Source organism: Mustela nivalis (genome assembly GCF_964662115.1).
Source record: "Mustela nivalis genome assembly, chromosome: 7".
In the NCBI taxonomy this organism is placed as follows: Eukaryota; Metazoa; Chordata; class Mammalia; order Carnivora; family Mustelidae; genus Mustela; species Mustela nivalis.
Genome location: NC_139026.1, coordinates 23105024 through 23120383, shown reverse-complemented (window position 1 = coordinate 23120383; position 15360 = coordinate 23105024). Strand labels below are relative to the sequence as shown.

The 15360-nt window shown below is 35.0% G+C and overlaps 1 protein-coding gene across 8 annotated transcripts in view; it reads left to right on the top strand.

Annotated features, from left to right (window-relative positions):
* Positions 1 to 15360, top strand: part of NEDD1 (NEDD1 gamma-tubulin ring complex targeting factor) — a 49107-nt gene that overhangs the window by 16970 nt on the left and 16777 nt on the right. For 4 of the 8 annotated variants that reach the window (XM_082739244.1, XM_082739245.1, XM_082739246.1 and 1 more), the window contains 3 exons: positions 10167 to 10396; positions 11831 to 12032; positions 12448 to 12613. In XM_082739244.1, the coding sequence (XP_082595370.1) occupies positions 10167 to 10396; positions 11831 to 12032; positions 12448 to 12613 (598 nt within the window). Of the gene's footprint in view, positions 1 to 10166; positions 10397 to 11830; positions 12033 to 12417; positions 12614 to 15360 lie in introns of all 8 variants that reach the window. The other 4 variants (XM_082739241.1, XM_082739242.1, XM_082739247.1 and 1 more) reach the window with 1 other exon arrangement.

Below are 15360 nucleotides of genomic sequence, written 5' to 3'. Positions count from 1 at the left end.
CTTCTGATTCCATACAAATTTCTGGATTATTTGCTCCAGCTCTTTGAAGAATACTGGTGTAATTTGATTGGAATGGCATTAAAAGTATAGATTGCTCTAGGCAGTATAGACATTTTAACAATGTTTATTCTTCCGATCCAAGAGCATGGAATGGTCTTCCATCTTTTTGTGTCTTCTTCAATTTCCTTCATGAGTGTTCTGTAGTTCCTCAAGTACAGATCCTTTACCTCTTCGGTTAGGTTTATTCCCAGGTATGTTTATGGTTCTTGGTGCTATAGTGAATGGAATCGATTCTCTCATTTCCCTTTCTGTATTTTCATTGTCAGTGTATAAGAAAGCAACCGATTTCTGCACATTGACTTTGTATCCTGCCACATTGCTGAATTGCTGTATGAGTTCAAGTAGTTTGGGGTGGAGTCTTTGGGTTTTCCATATAAAGAATCATGTCATCTGCGAAGAGAGAGAGTTTGACTTCTTCATTGCCAATTTGGATACCTTTTATTTCTCTTTGTTGTCTGATTGCTGTTGCTAGGACTTCTAATACTATGTTGAACAAGAGTGGTGAAAGTGGGCATCCTTGTCTTGTTCCTGATCTCAACTGGAAGCTTGCAAGCTTTTTCCCATTGAGGATGATATTTGCTGTGGGTCTTTCATAGATAGTTTTGATGAAGTTCAGGAATGTTCCCTCTATCCCTATACTTTGAAGCGTTTTAATCAGGAACGGATGCTGGATTTTGTCAAATGCTTTTTCTGCATCAATTGAGAGGACCATGTGGTTCTTCTCTCTTCTCATATTAATTTGTTCTATCGCATTGATTGATTTGGGAATGTTGAACCATCCTTGTAGCCCAGGGATGAATCCCATCTGGTCATGGTGGATAATTTTTTTAATGTGCTGTTGGATCCTGTTTGCTAGGATCTTGTTGAGAAACTTAGCATCCATATTCATCAGTGATATTGATCTGAAATTCTCCTTTTTGGTAGGCTCTTTGCCTGGTTTGGGGATCAGGGTAATGTTGGCTTCATAGAAAGAGTCTGGAAGTTTTCCTTCTGCTTCAATTTTTTGAAACAGCTTCAGGAGAATAGGTCTTATTTCTTCTTTGAAAGTTTGGTAGAATTCCCCAGGGAATCCATCAGGTCCTGGGCTCTTGTTTTTTGGGAGGTTTTTGATCACTGCTTCAATCTTGTTACTAGATATCGGTCTATTCAGGTTGTCAATTTCTTCCTGGTTCAATTTTGGGAGCTTTCTAAAGTGCTTGTGACATTTTACACTTCTGCCAGCAATGTTGGTGAGATTCAGTTGTTCCACATTTTTTCTAATACCAGCTATTGTTTATCTTATTAGTTATAACAATTTTGATGGTTGTGTTGGTATCTCATTGTGGTTTTAATGCGCATTTCTGCATGTTGGATGTGTTGGGTGTATTTTCATTTGCTTTCTTTTGTGAAGTGACTGTTCAAGTTTGTTCTTCCTTGTGTTTTGTTACATGTGGTTTTTTTCTGATAGATTTATAGTTTTATATTCCAGATGGAGTAATCTTTTGGATATGCATGCTGCATATATCTTCTTTTAGTCTAAAGCTGGCCTTTTAACTCTAATGCCTCTTTAAAAAATGCACAGAAGTTCTTAAATTTAATGAAATCTAGTCTAGTATATCACTTTCACTTACAGATGCTGCTTTTTGTGTTCTCTTAAAAGAATGTTGCTTGCCCCAAGGTCTTAAAAATGGTATCCTTTGTTTTCTTTTAGATAAAGCTTTATTGTTCCCTCTCTCTCTCTCTCTTTTTTTTTTTTTTTGTTTTACTTTTAGATGAAGCTTTATTGTTTTACCTTTCCCACTTATGTCTATTATCATCCATTTAAAATAATTTTTGTGTATGGTGGGAGAGGTAGGATTCACCTTTCCATACAGGTGTATATTTATGTCAGCATTATTCATTGCAAAGAGCATTCTGTTGCCACTGGGGTGACTGTAGGTAGTGAGAGGGTTTGGAGAGCATTCTGGGCAGAGGTTATCACCTTTGTAGAATCCTTACTACCATTTCCTGTATTTCAAGCACTGTGATTACTGCTTTATATTACATTTTCTCATTTAATGTTTGCTACTCACTTGTGAGATGTATGTTACAAACTTTTTTTCATTTTTTTATTTTCTCATTTTTCATTTTACAAGTAAGGACTTTTAGATTGCAGGACTTTTAACTGACTGTTTTGAAGTTCTGTTCTTTAAGAGTGGTAGCTCTGTTTTCTTTGGGATCTCTTTCTAGCACAGAAGCAGCTGAATGTATAAAGATTTGAGAATCCAAAGCTTCTGGAAACTTTGCGGTAGTCTTTTGTCACTTTAAAGATATTTTAAAATTCTAGGTGATACATAGGTCACTGTATTGTTTGTTTTCAAAGGATTTTCATTGATTATTTGCATAGCAAAACTGAATTTACATTATCTTCTAGTTGAGGAAAACAGTAATATTGTAGGCTTATCTCTTATGTTAGGTCACCTGAGATTTTCATGTGTCTTCTGCCTCCTGCTACCACAAGTCAGCATCTCCATAGAATCTTCAGTATAGTTCTGTATTGCAGGTACACATTTATTTGGAGAGCTAGCTGTGTGAACCTGGACAAGTTATTTAACTCTCAGGCCTCCTTTTCTTTATCTGTTGAGTGAGAATGAGAATATACTTTCAGTAGAATTTTATATTTTCTTTGTTTTGAGGGCTAAATGAGATGCTGAGTGTGTTTAGCATTGTTCCTAACATTTGGTAGGGGATCAGCGAACGTCAGTGAGCATTTAATGAATAATCATATTAAATCATTAAAATAACTTTTATGATTTACTTTTCCAAACTGGTTTGAGTATCTTTAGGTTTAAATGTATTCCTTCCAAACGCCTGCTAATTTGCATTTTGTAACTTGACCTCAGTAATCATGTTTTGTGTATTTGACTTAGAAAAAGGAAAGCATTAAAGAAAGTGAGGAAATTGAACTGGAGTATTTTAATTTTTACCCCTTCCCATGAACAAATGTTTGTATGTGTTATGTGTATTATATTATTTCATTTACCCCTGTACTTTTTACACAGAGTGCCGGGACTAGGAAATAGCATTTGGTCACTGTGTAACTATGCAGTTTCAGATTTTTTAGTGAAGAAAGTCAGGTTTTCATGATTCTGCATACTTATCTTTCCCTTTTACAAGCTTTGTAACTGAAATCTTTGGAGTGTTTTGTTTTCCCTACAAATGATTTTGATATGTGTATTTTACCTGTTGGTGACTAGACGCATAGATGCACAATCTTCTGAGCCACCCAGGTGTCCTCATGAACATAATTTTTTAATGGCTCCATAGTATCCCATTGTCCAAATGCCACAGTTTAAACATTCCTGTATTTTAGGTACTTTCCAAAGTTTTATAATCACAATGAGCATGAGCATGAGCAATGAGCACCTATATTAATTTTGTTTCCAGAGTATGCGTTTTCTGCTTTTTTACTTTTTCTCTGACATAAATTCTCTTTTGGTGTAATTCAGTAGCAGGCTCACATTTTTTTCTCCTTGAACTATCGTTTTTGGTCTCAAACGTTATTAATAATTTAAGTACTTTTTTCCTTAGAGGTCACTTGTTTCTTTTTTCTTAGATGTCCAAAGGAGACCAATAGATAGATAGATATTTGTTTAAAGTCCAGTAATTTTGTTACTTGATTTTGGTTGATCTGTCTTCTATTCATAGGGACATGGTGTACTCATTTACTATGTAGTTTCAGATCTTTTCTTTCAGGGAAGTTTTCTTGAATTACTGCTCTTAGTAGTTGTTATTTTCTGTATTTTTTTTTTCTTTATTAGATCGTCTAATCTTCACTGATTTATTACTTTCCAATCATTTTAACTTTTTTCCTTATTTTTAATTTTCAAAAATTCCTTCCTTTTTTCCTATCTCTAAGGTGCTCTCTGTTGTGTTTATTCATTCTTATATTCCTTTTAAATTAGCCTTTATTTATTTATATTTTTATTTTTTTTTATTTTTTATAAACATATATTTTTATCCCCAGGGGTACAGGTCTGTGAATCACCAGGTTTATACACTTCACAGCACTCACCAAAGCACATACCCTCCCCAATGTCCATAATCCCACCCCCTTCTCCCAAACCCCCTCCCCCCAGCAACCTTCAGTTTGTTTTGTGAAATTAAGAGTCACTTATGGTTTGTCTCTATTTTTGAAGAGACTTTTGAAATTTCTAATTCTTTGCTAAGTTCTAACACCTCATTTCTAGGTTTTCTAATTCTGATTTACATTGCTTTTTAATATCTTGTATCATTTTATTTTTTTGCTGGTCATCTCCTGAAAGTGCCTTTCTTCTTGTTCTCATAATAACTTCATGTGGGCTTTATCTGTGGAGTTAGTCACTCTGAACTTCTACATAGAGATGGGGTTTAGGGTATCTTTTTTAGCTTTATAAGCTCCCTCCTGTTTTTGGTTAGTTTTGTTTGTTTTAATGATGATGTGTTTTCTGAGATTGCCTAGCTTTATTGCACTGACTGACTTGTATGTCTCCTTCAGCTCTTTTGACTCCATCCTGTTCAGGTTTACGTCCACTCCTATTATGACACTCCTAATAGTGTCTCCTTAGTGTGGGGCCCTGACCTAGGAGGAAGGCATCTCAGCTGATCAGTTTAGGGAGTTCATTGCAGATAAACTTCTCTAGCTCTTCATACTTTTCTGTAGACCTTTGGATAGTCCCAGCGGTCCAGCAGATATTCCTGGTTTCAGCTGAGCTTGTCAAATTGGCCACTATGCTTTTTTTGTTTTTTTTTTTAAATACCTATTGGCTATTTGGGGCTTTCCTATTCTCAGAGATGTCTCATATTTCCTGTTATTGCCTTCTGCCTCCTTTTGCATAGATACTAATACTAGGAAGGGTTTGTGGCTGCTAATTGTTTGACCTGTTAGCATGTATTTTGGGGCTTGTGGGGATCCCTGATTGTTTAGTTTTGTTGTAAATGTTCATGGGATTTTACTTTTGCTGTCTGTGTAAAACACACACACACACACACACACACCCTCAGTTTTTTAAACTCACTGCACCAGGGATCCCCAAGGACAGGCTTAATGATTCATTAGGCGTTCTCACAGAACTCAACATATAATCATACATATGTCCATGATTTGTTACAATGAAAGGGTACAAAGTAGGATCAGTACAGAGAAGAGGTGCATGGGGTGAAGTCCTGAGGAAACAAGGTGTAAGCTTCGAAGCAACCTCTTTCAGTGGAGAGTATGTATTTAATTTCCCCAGCATCAAATTGTGACATGTATGTAGTGCTATCCACCAGGGAAGCTCATTAGACGTTCATTGCCCAGAGTTTTTAACGGAGGCTAGTTACCTAGGCACCCTCTATGTAGCATATATTGAAATTTCTAACTTCCAGAAGGAAAGCAGCTGTTCAGCCATGGTCCAGTCATAAACCATATCTTACATGCTAATAGTTTTGGTACAGTGAGCCACTTTTATCAGTCAGTGAGTTGCTCTTATCAGTTAGGGCAGTGGAAAACCTCCCCAAATCCCAGACACCACCCAAGGGCCAGCCTTGAGATATAGGACTTTCTAAGGATAGGCAGTTCAGGCCTACTTGTTAAGTCTTTTCTGCACGTGCGTGCACGCGTGTGTGCACACACACATATACATGGGGGAATTCAGAGAGATTCGGAAGCCTGCCGCTTGTAACAGCTAACTTCTCAGTCTTTGAGTTGAAAGGGTTTTAAGCAAAAAAAATATGTTCAGATTTCTAGTTTTGAAGAGGTTATTGCCGCAGCAGTGTGAGGGATGGATAGTAAGCCACTGAGAATGAAGTGGGCAGTATCTCCAGTGATAGTTGATTAGTGCTTGAGACAAGACACTGGGACTTAAGAAGAGGGAGGGGATGGAGTTGAAGGAATACTGTGTATTTTTATATGTTTGTATGTGTTTATATATATATATGTATAGTATCTGTTGTATGCATATATTTGTATGTATAGTGTCTAGTATATATGTATATCTACATATATATGTATTTAAGTACACACATTACAGATTATAAAGCTATAATATATATTAGAGATTATAAAGCTGTAATAATATCTGAATATATATTCTTATCTCTGTGAAGGTAAGGCTTTTCTAAGTATAAGAACAAAGTTATAAGTTAGGGGGACGTATTTGATAAACTTACATGCATAAAAACTTAAAAGCTGAAAAAAAGGCACTATTTTAAAAAAATTAACAAAATTGAAAGAAAAATGGGAAAATATTTATACTTATGAGAGCTTTAATGTCCTTATTATAGTAAGATCAGTTGCAAATTGGGATTTTTAAAAATCTTAATAGCCCAATAGGAAATAAGCAAAGTAGATTAATGTGCAATTCACAAAAGAAGGAAGACAGTTGGTCACTTAGCATTTTTCAACCAAGAACCTTTAAAGCATGGACAATAGTGAAATACAAATTCTTTCATAAATTAGCAGTTTTTAAAAGTGATAGTAGTTAGAGTCTTGGAAATTGGAAATAACCTAAAGGTACAACATTGGATTATTTAGATAAATTGATATATACCCATGTATTATCCAGCTGTTAAAATCATGTAGTAGAAAATATTAATGACATTGTGGACTTTATAATAATAAAGTATGATCCCAGGTTTTCTGTTTATACTTAATACACACAAACATACATTCACACAGAAAAACATTTAAACAGTAAAACTAAGACTTATTTACAACAAAACTTATGTTAACCAATTTTTTTGTAGGTGGTAGGATTATGGATGTTTTTTTTTCCTCTTCTTGTGTGTGTGTGTGTGTGTGTAAGATTTTATTTATTTATTTGAGAGAGAAAGAGACAGTGATGGAGATAACAAGAGAGAGCAAGAGTGGAAAGGAGAGGAAGAAGCAGGCTCCCTGATAAACAGGGAGCCTTCTGTGGGCCTGGATCCCAGGACTCTGGGATCATGTCCTAAGTGGAAGGCAGACACTTAACGGACTAAGCTACCTAGATACCCCATGTTTTGTTTTGTTTTGTTTTGTTTTGTTTGCAAACATTTATGAAAACTGTGGGGCCAACAAACTATGACCCAATTGCTGGCCATTACTTTTGTAAATAAAGTTTTATTGGAACACAGCCATGCTCATTTATACTGCTTTCGTAGTACAACACCATAAAATATTTACTGCCTGGCCCTGCAAGAAAAAGTTTGCCAACCCTTGATCTATAGTGAGGGATGCACTTTTCATACTTAGAAACATATATATCTCCACAAGCATATGCACTCTTACATGATAGTATTGTACGAAAAAATGGCATTGCTGCTTACAGGATTGTTTTTTCATAAGGTTCTTCGCAATATATATATATATATATTTTTTTTTTCTTAGAAATGGTTTGAATCTGGAACCAGGTAGGGGCTGGTAATACTAACATGTATTAGTACTTATTTTAAATATAATTTAGTAGACTAATACTTCATTTACCCAGGTCATTGAGTACTCTTTTAATGATACTCTAAAGACTTGATAATTTAATAGGTCAGAAAGTATCCGAGGGATAGAGGGGAGACATTTAAAGAAATTAGTTTGGCTGATTAAGGGTCTTTTACAAAAATATATGTAGAAGATGTTCAAATGGATATATAAACAATGAAGAATGAGCCACAAGCCTGTGAGGGTAGTGGCAACTTCTGCTGTTCACATGGCTCTGTGCAGAGAGTCTGTTTAATCCTTAGAACAACTTTGACTGGGAAATAAGAGCATTTTTTGTTTTGTAGTTGAGAACACTGAGACTTGGAGAGTTTAAGTAATTTACCCAAGACCCTACAGAGTTTGGCTGAGACCCTGCTTGAACCCAGGTTATCTGAGAGGAAGATTTATGGTTATTGTTAGCCTTTTTTCTTTTCTTAAAGAGTTGTCATATAGGGACACAGAATATGAAGCAATATGTAGAATTTAGGTTTTGACTTAATCAAGAAATGCATTTTTAATTATTTATAAAGTCTCATTATATGAAGTAGTAAGCTCCTTATTCCTTGCTGTATTCAAGTAGATTCTGGATGACCACCTTCCAGTAGGAATCCTGTGGCTAAGAGATTGAATTCTGTGTACTTAGTGGATCTATGAGATCTATGTTTTATGGTGTTAGTTTTTTTGTTTTTTTTTAAGGTTCTGCTTGTGTATTTAATCTAAATTTAGATTATATGAAGGACCATAAGTATATAAACTCTTAATGTGCTACAGAATTTTTTTTAAATTAACGTTTTGCTAGGTTGATATGTGACTCTATAAACAACCGCAATTCACTAAGGATCTCTGTCCTTTTTTTTTTTTTTTTTTTTTTTAAGAGAGTGCGCTTACGGGTGGAGGGAGGGTCCGAGGGAGAGAGAGAACCTCAGGCAAACTTCACAGTCATCATGGAGCCTGACACAGGACTTGACCTCATGACCCTGAGATCATGATCTGAGCTGAAATTAAGAGTTGAACACTTAACGAGCTAAGTCACCCAGGTGCCTTCTATGTCTTTTATATAGTGGTCCCAGTAGTTTATTTTTCCTTGAGTGTAGACCAGAGGAAAGATTTGTCTGTTGGAGTTAATATACTTTTTCTCAGTAAAAATGCAAAATATAAGCCAGTATTTTCTCTTTGTACTCTAACTGTATCAAAATGAAGAGCCATATATAATACATGACCATAGTAATTATCTTAACATTAAGGTGTCTGGTAACAAATACTCCTTTTGTTTCCTTAGACAGAATTTATTTTGTGTTATTCATAAATATTTTTGTTATTGAGGGCTGATATATATTATTTTGAAAATCTTAGAAATAGGTAGTATATGAGTTTTTAAGATATAGAAGCTGTGATTTCTGTGTGGTTTCTAGTGGTATATAGAAGCTTTTGGAGTATGATAGATTAGACAGAGAAAAACAAAAAAAACCCCTTCAGATTTGACTTTTGTTTTGTGTCAGATTTATCTGGAACCTATATATATAGCTACTGTCTGCTTACTGAAGCCTGATTCACTGCTTTATTTGAAACTGTAAACTTAACTCTTTGAAAACCAGTTTCCCACTGCTAGGGATTCTACTATTATTTATTTATTTATTTTTTTAAAAGATTTTATTTATTTATTTGACAGAGAGAGAAATCACAAGTAGGCAGAGAGTCAGGCAGAGAGAGAGAGAGAAGCAGGCTCCCACTGAGCAAAGAGCCCGATGCGGGGCTCGATCCCAGGACACCGAGATCATGACCTGAGCCGAAGGCAGCGGCTTAATCCACTGAGCCACCCAGGCGCCCCGGGATTCTACTATTAATTTCTATACTTATATTGCTGTTTCTGTGCAGGGAAAAATTAGCTTAAATGTAAGATACTTAATCCTCAGCTCAGTAAGTGATAATATCAACACATGTTTGAAAGCAACATTTTAGGAAAAGTAGATAAAATTCATCTAGGTGTTATTCAAGATCTGTTTACTCAAACTGGATCTTTGTTTATTCTGATCCAGCAGAAACTAGAAAGAGAGAATGTTTCTACTATACCCCAAGGGATGCGTGTTTAGAGAAAGGCCAGTATTGCCCTCAGACTGAAGCTTTTAAAAGGATATAGTCTATTCCTACTCTAGAGTGTTGTCAATTCTTTCTTTGTGGTTTAGTTAATTTTTTATAATACTTCAGATGCTAAATTGCCAGTACATCAAATGCTCAGATTCAAAAAATATATCCAAATATATTAAATATGTAGAGAAAATAAATTTGAAATATTGCTTATTTTCTGTCGGTGTTCTCTTATTCATGATTAGGCTGTGATTAGCTACTGGGCCTTTTATTATGGTAGGGTTCCTAACCCTGTAGTCAATCTCAACTTGTTATATTTTTCCTTTACAAAAGGGGAGGTTGAGGTAACTCTATTCCAAGATAATAAAATAATGACAAATGTTTAATTACTAGAATATTGGTATGTATTAGGATCATCTTTTAGTCCATTAAGTGATTTTTATGGTTGTCATAGTTGAAACCTGTTACTCTATAAACCAGAAAGTCCTAAATCCCCTGTGACTAGTGTGGTTGACTATTGCCATTACTTATATTATATAAAATGTTCTTATGAATGCTTAAAATTGCATAAAATTTATTCTTATCTTTACAGTCTGTTCGGCACCTGAAGTACTCCTTGTTTAAGAAATCACTACTGGGCAGTGTTTCGGATAATGGAATAGTAACTCTCTGGGATGTGAATAGTCAGAGTCCATACCATAACTTTGACAGTACGCATAAAGCTCCAGCTTCAGGCATTTGTTTTTCTCCTGTCAATGAATTGCTATTTGTGACTATAGGTTTGGATAAAAGAATCATTCTTTACGACACTTCAAGTAAGAAGTAAGTGTGACATGATCATTTCTTAATTTAGTAACAAATAACTATTATCTCATTAGCAGACATTTGTGATTTGCATAGACCTCTGATTAATGTTTGGGAGATCTTAAGTTTGTGTACTTGTTATCTAAAAGGATAGAATTTTCTCTTTTTCTTCCCAAGCAGGAAAAAATACATGAGATGTGGATATTCTTTAGAGTACATCTGGATGACAAATGTTGAGGATAGCATGTTAATGATTGCACATCTTTATTTTAGCATGAAGGCACAGTATTCTTTTTCAGAAATACAACTAGATATGTGCATTTAAAAACAATGTGATTAATTTGCCTTAAAATTAATTCATTTTCAAGAGCAGGGTTTCTAAACTATTAATATTTTGGGCTGGATAATTCTTGCTTATGGAGGCTATCCTGGGCATTGGAGAATATTTAGCAGCATCCCTGGCCTCTATCCAACAGAGGCCAGTAGCACTCCCAATATTAGAAAAAGTAGCAAAATTGCCCCCAATTGAGAACCACTGATCTAGAGCTAAAGGGTACACAATCTTCTAAGTATCTGGGTCCATTGTGCCTTCTTTTAGGTGTGCTTAATTAGCTATTAAAAAAAAATGGGACAAGAGTGCTATGGGTATATTCAAGACACCTGACAATATCTAAAGATTACATGGAAGAAAATGGTAATGTTTTGACTAGGGAAGGACCTTCTGTCAGTCCTTGTTAATGCTTACTGTTACTTGTTTCATTTTCTTCTTTTAAAAATTCTCCTTTTTATTCTTTCTTTTTGAACTTTACCAAGAACCTTAAGTCAGTAAGCATTTCTCTCTCAGACCGGATAGCTGTGACAAAGAGCCCAGCTTCAGCAGTTCAGTGTCTATATCTCAGTTATCAGCAGTTCAGTGTCCCTGTATAAGCTTCATGAGGATCAAGCTGCAGGGATTCTGTTAGCTTTTTCTCAAGAAATGCACAGCTGGAAGAGCAGAGTAGCAGCTGCTCCCCTGCGAAAGGTCATAGTCCTCTTGAGACCTGAGCAGGTCAATAAATGGAAGGGGGATAGTTAGGGCCTCCTTAACCCTGAGGCTAGAGCCCTTGTTTGTGGAGTAACACCCAGGAAGTCTGTCATACTCACTGTGGAAGTAGTAATTACTCAAAGAAATAGTTGCTGCTTCTAGACAAAGTGGAACATACCAATTGGAAGTGAATAGAAGAAAGAGGATGGAGTGTTCAGCAGTTCGTTTAGATGCTGTTGTATTAGAAATGTCTTAAGTCTAGTTCTGAATTTATGCTTTATACAAATATTTGGGATGCATATTTCAAGTAACTTTGCCAAACTTTGCCAGTAACTTTGGTTTTGGCACATAGCTGTCTATATGTCACATACGCTTCTATACCTGTATAGGCTCACATATCTAGGTATACTTTGTTACCCTTTTCAAAGGCTAGTGAAAACTTTAGTGGCCGACACCCCTCTAACTGCAGTAGACTTCATGCCTGATGGAGCCACTTTGGCTATTGGATCTTCCCGGGGGAAGATATATCAATATGATTTAAGGATGTTGAAATCACCAGTTAAAACCATCAGTGCTCACAAGACATCTGTGCGATGTATAGCATTTCAGTACTCCACTGCTCTTTCTAAGGTAAGGTATTTTCTTTCTTTTCATTGCTTTTGATTTTACTAAATAAGTCCAGTTCAGAATATGGAAATTATATTTTGTCTATTAAATGCAGTGTAGTTTTACTTTTTAATCATTTTTATATGAAAGCATTTTAAATGACTTTGGTACAAAGCCATTTGATACTTGGTTTTAAAACTATTTTTTTGTACTTAATTCTCATATTTCTCTCTTTAAAAAATACTTTAAAAGGCTTTTTCCTTCAGCAGAAAACTCAGATCCACCAGCAGGCTTAGGATTTGTAAGGGAAATTATATATATTTTTAACCTAACAGGGAATTGATAAAATATTAATGTATAGTATGGAGCACTAGAAACCTGAGCTTTTAAATATTCCATTACATTTCAGTCAAGTTTAAATAAAGGCTGTTCAAATAAGCCCACAGCTGTGAACAAACGAGCCATTAATGTGAGTGCTACCAGTGGAGGAGTTCAGAATTCTGGAATCGTCAGGGAAGCAGCCACCACTCCTATTGGCACGGCTTTACCACAGCCCATGACAACAGCCGGGGGGAAAGGAGCAGTTGCTGTTCAAGACAAAGCAGGTAAATGCTGCTTATGTAGAGTTTGTGGAGTTTCCACCCACCACAACACCGCAAATAGATCATTAGCGCTTTCTTCGAGAACCTAGAACTCAAATTCACTTGTGTATTCAGGTAAAATTATTAGTAGATAGTGCACATGGAAGAAGTGACCATTTTAACTTGAGCTATAAATTTTTTAAAAATTAATGAAAGGTACTTATTCTGTTTAGCTGAATGTTTGTTGTAAGAAATATTATCTTAAAAACAGAATAATGCCAATTCAGAAATTATCCTGAATGTCACTCCAGATTAGATGACTTTCCGTTGTGTCTTCAGATTCAATCAGTAGAGAATATGATTCTGTGGTGCTATCATTTTGATTTGATCTCTGAGTCACAAAAACTATTAATGGCTTCTTTTATTTCATATTCAGAATGTAAAGTAAGTTGATGAAATGAGTATATTTAAGTGCAGAATAGTGCCTGGCACATATTAAGCAGTATATTAGTAGTTTATTAATGAAAAATAAACAAAAGTGTTACAATTTTTAAGTAATTTCTTCTACTCTGATAATCATATTGATGAAATGGTTCTTAAAGAATTCATTTAGACTTTGTGAAGGTGTAATATGATGATAAACTTCCCTGTATTTACTGTAGAGAATACCCTTTTTCTCTAAATTACTGAAAACATTTTTTCTTTTAATTTTAAGAAGTTATGCTATACTGTCAACTTGCAACATATTTTTAAGTCTGTATGGTAGCGGCACCTCAGCGGTTGAGTTGGTTGAGTATCAGACTCTTGGTTTCGACTCAGGCAGTGATCTTGGGGTTGTGAGATCAAGTCCCACTCATTGGACTCTATTCTCAGTAAGGAGTCAACTTGCAATTCTTTCTCTCCCTCTGCCCCTACCCCCACTTGCATGCAGCCTCTCTCTCAAATAAATAATCTTCAAAAAAATTAAAAAAATTTTAAGAAGTCTGTATGATATACCACTGTGTTTCCAAACTAGTCTCATTAGAAATGCACATATCTGTGTCTTTTTAAGGTTTTAGGACAAGTACTTAACTTGGACAAAAATATTTGTTGTACCTTTTCAGCATGAGTTTACGATTTCAGGTACAGCAAGACTTTAATTTGTTATCCTTGATAGTATGGAATGGTTTCAAAAAATATGTAATAAGTATATATCTTCATTATAAATTTTCTGTTAGTATCTACATTATCCTTACATAAAAGTCATTACATATTATATAGAAAAATAATTAATTCCTAATTTAAGAACTCCCAGAAACAAATATTATTCCTGTATCCTTAGAATAAGAAATTCATTTTGAAATATAACTTGAGTCATGTTCACCAAATTATTGAATTAACTATATTATAAAAATCATCATTTTTAAAGATTATTTTATTACTGTTGCTTCTACTCATAATTTCCAAAATTAAACAAAATTTTCTCTAATTTACTCTGAGCTTTCTGAAGTCTCCTGTTATTCATTTAGTTTTTAATAAGGAAACTCGTGTAACAATGACAGCATTAATTAGGAAATGCAAGAGTTGGGTATGCAGGGTCACTGATTAATGATAACTGTTGGCTGATTAACAAAGTTTCTGACAAAATGAATGTTTGCTCTGTACCCACAGAGTTAGAAACTTTTGTTTATTAATTTTATTTGAAATAATTGCAAACTTATAGGAAAATTTCAAATATAGTACAAAGAATTCCTGACCTCTAGTATTCCATTTAGCTGATTCAGTGTTTTATAAATTTTGCCATATTTGCTTAATCATTTGCTTTCTCTGTCTCTCTCTGTCTCTCTCTCTCTCTCTCTCACACACACACACACACACTCACACACACTTTCCCCCTTCTGAAACACTGAGAGTATGTTAAGTGTACATCTTAGGTCCGTGACTTCCTACCAGCATAACTCTGGAGAGTTTTCTTAACTACTCTGATTCTTATTTTCTCTTCCATAGATAATACTTAACTTTTAGGGTTATTGTGAAAACCAGAGAAAATGTATCAAAGTGCCTGGCACATGATAGGCAATCAGGAAATTTTGGTTTTGCTGATTTTGTCATCACGGTTATCATCATTGCTATTACTGTTATTTTAAACTTCCTGTAAAATGAATCTGAAATTGGAAAAAAGTTCACGTTACTTCTATTAAAGGTATCAACCACTGCATCCCCCCCAACAGGGCACAAGGGTTTGCCTTTCTCCGCATGCTCGCCAATACCAATTGTTTCTTGTGTTGTTGATTTTAGGCTTTCTGACAGGTGTGAGGTAATACCTCATTATGGTTTTGACTTGTATTTCCCTGATGATGAGTGATGTTGATCATCTTTTCGTGTGTCTGTTGGCCATCTGGATCTCTTGTTTGGAGAAATGTCTCTTCATGTCTTCTGCTCATTTTTAAATTAGATTATTTACTTTTTGGCTGTTGAGTTTTATAATTTCTGTATGTATTTTGAATACTAACCCTTTATCAGACATGTCACTTGTAAATATCTTTTCCCATTCTGTAGGTTGCCTTTTAGTTCTGTTGTTCCCTTTGATGTGCAGGAGCTTTTTATTTTGATGCAGTCCCAGTAGTTTATTTTTGCTTTTGTTTCCATTGCCTTAGGAGACCTAAGAAGAACTTTCTATGGCTGATGTCAGAGAGGTTGCTGCTTATGTTCTCCTTTAACACTTTAATGGTTTCAAGATTTTAATGGTGGTCATGTCTCACATTTAAGTCTTTAATCCATTTTGTGTATGG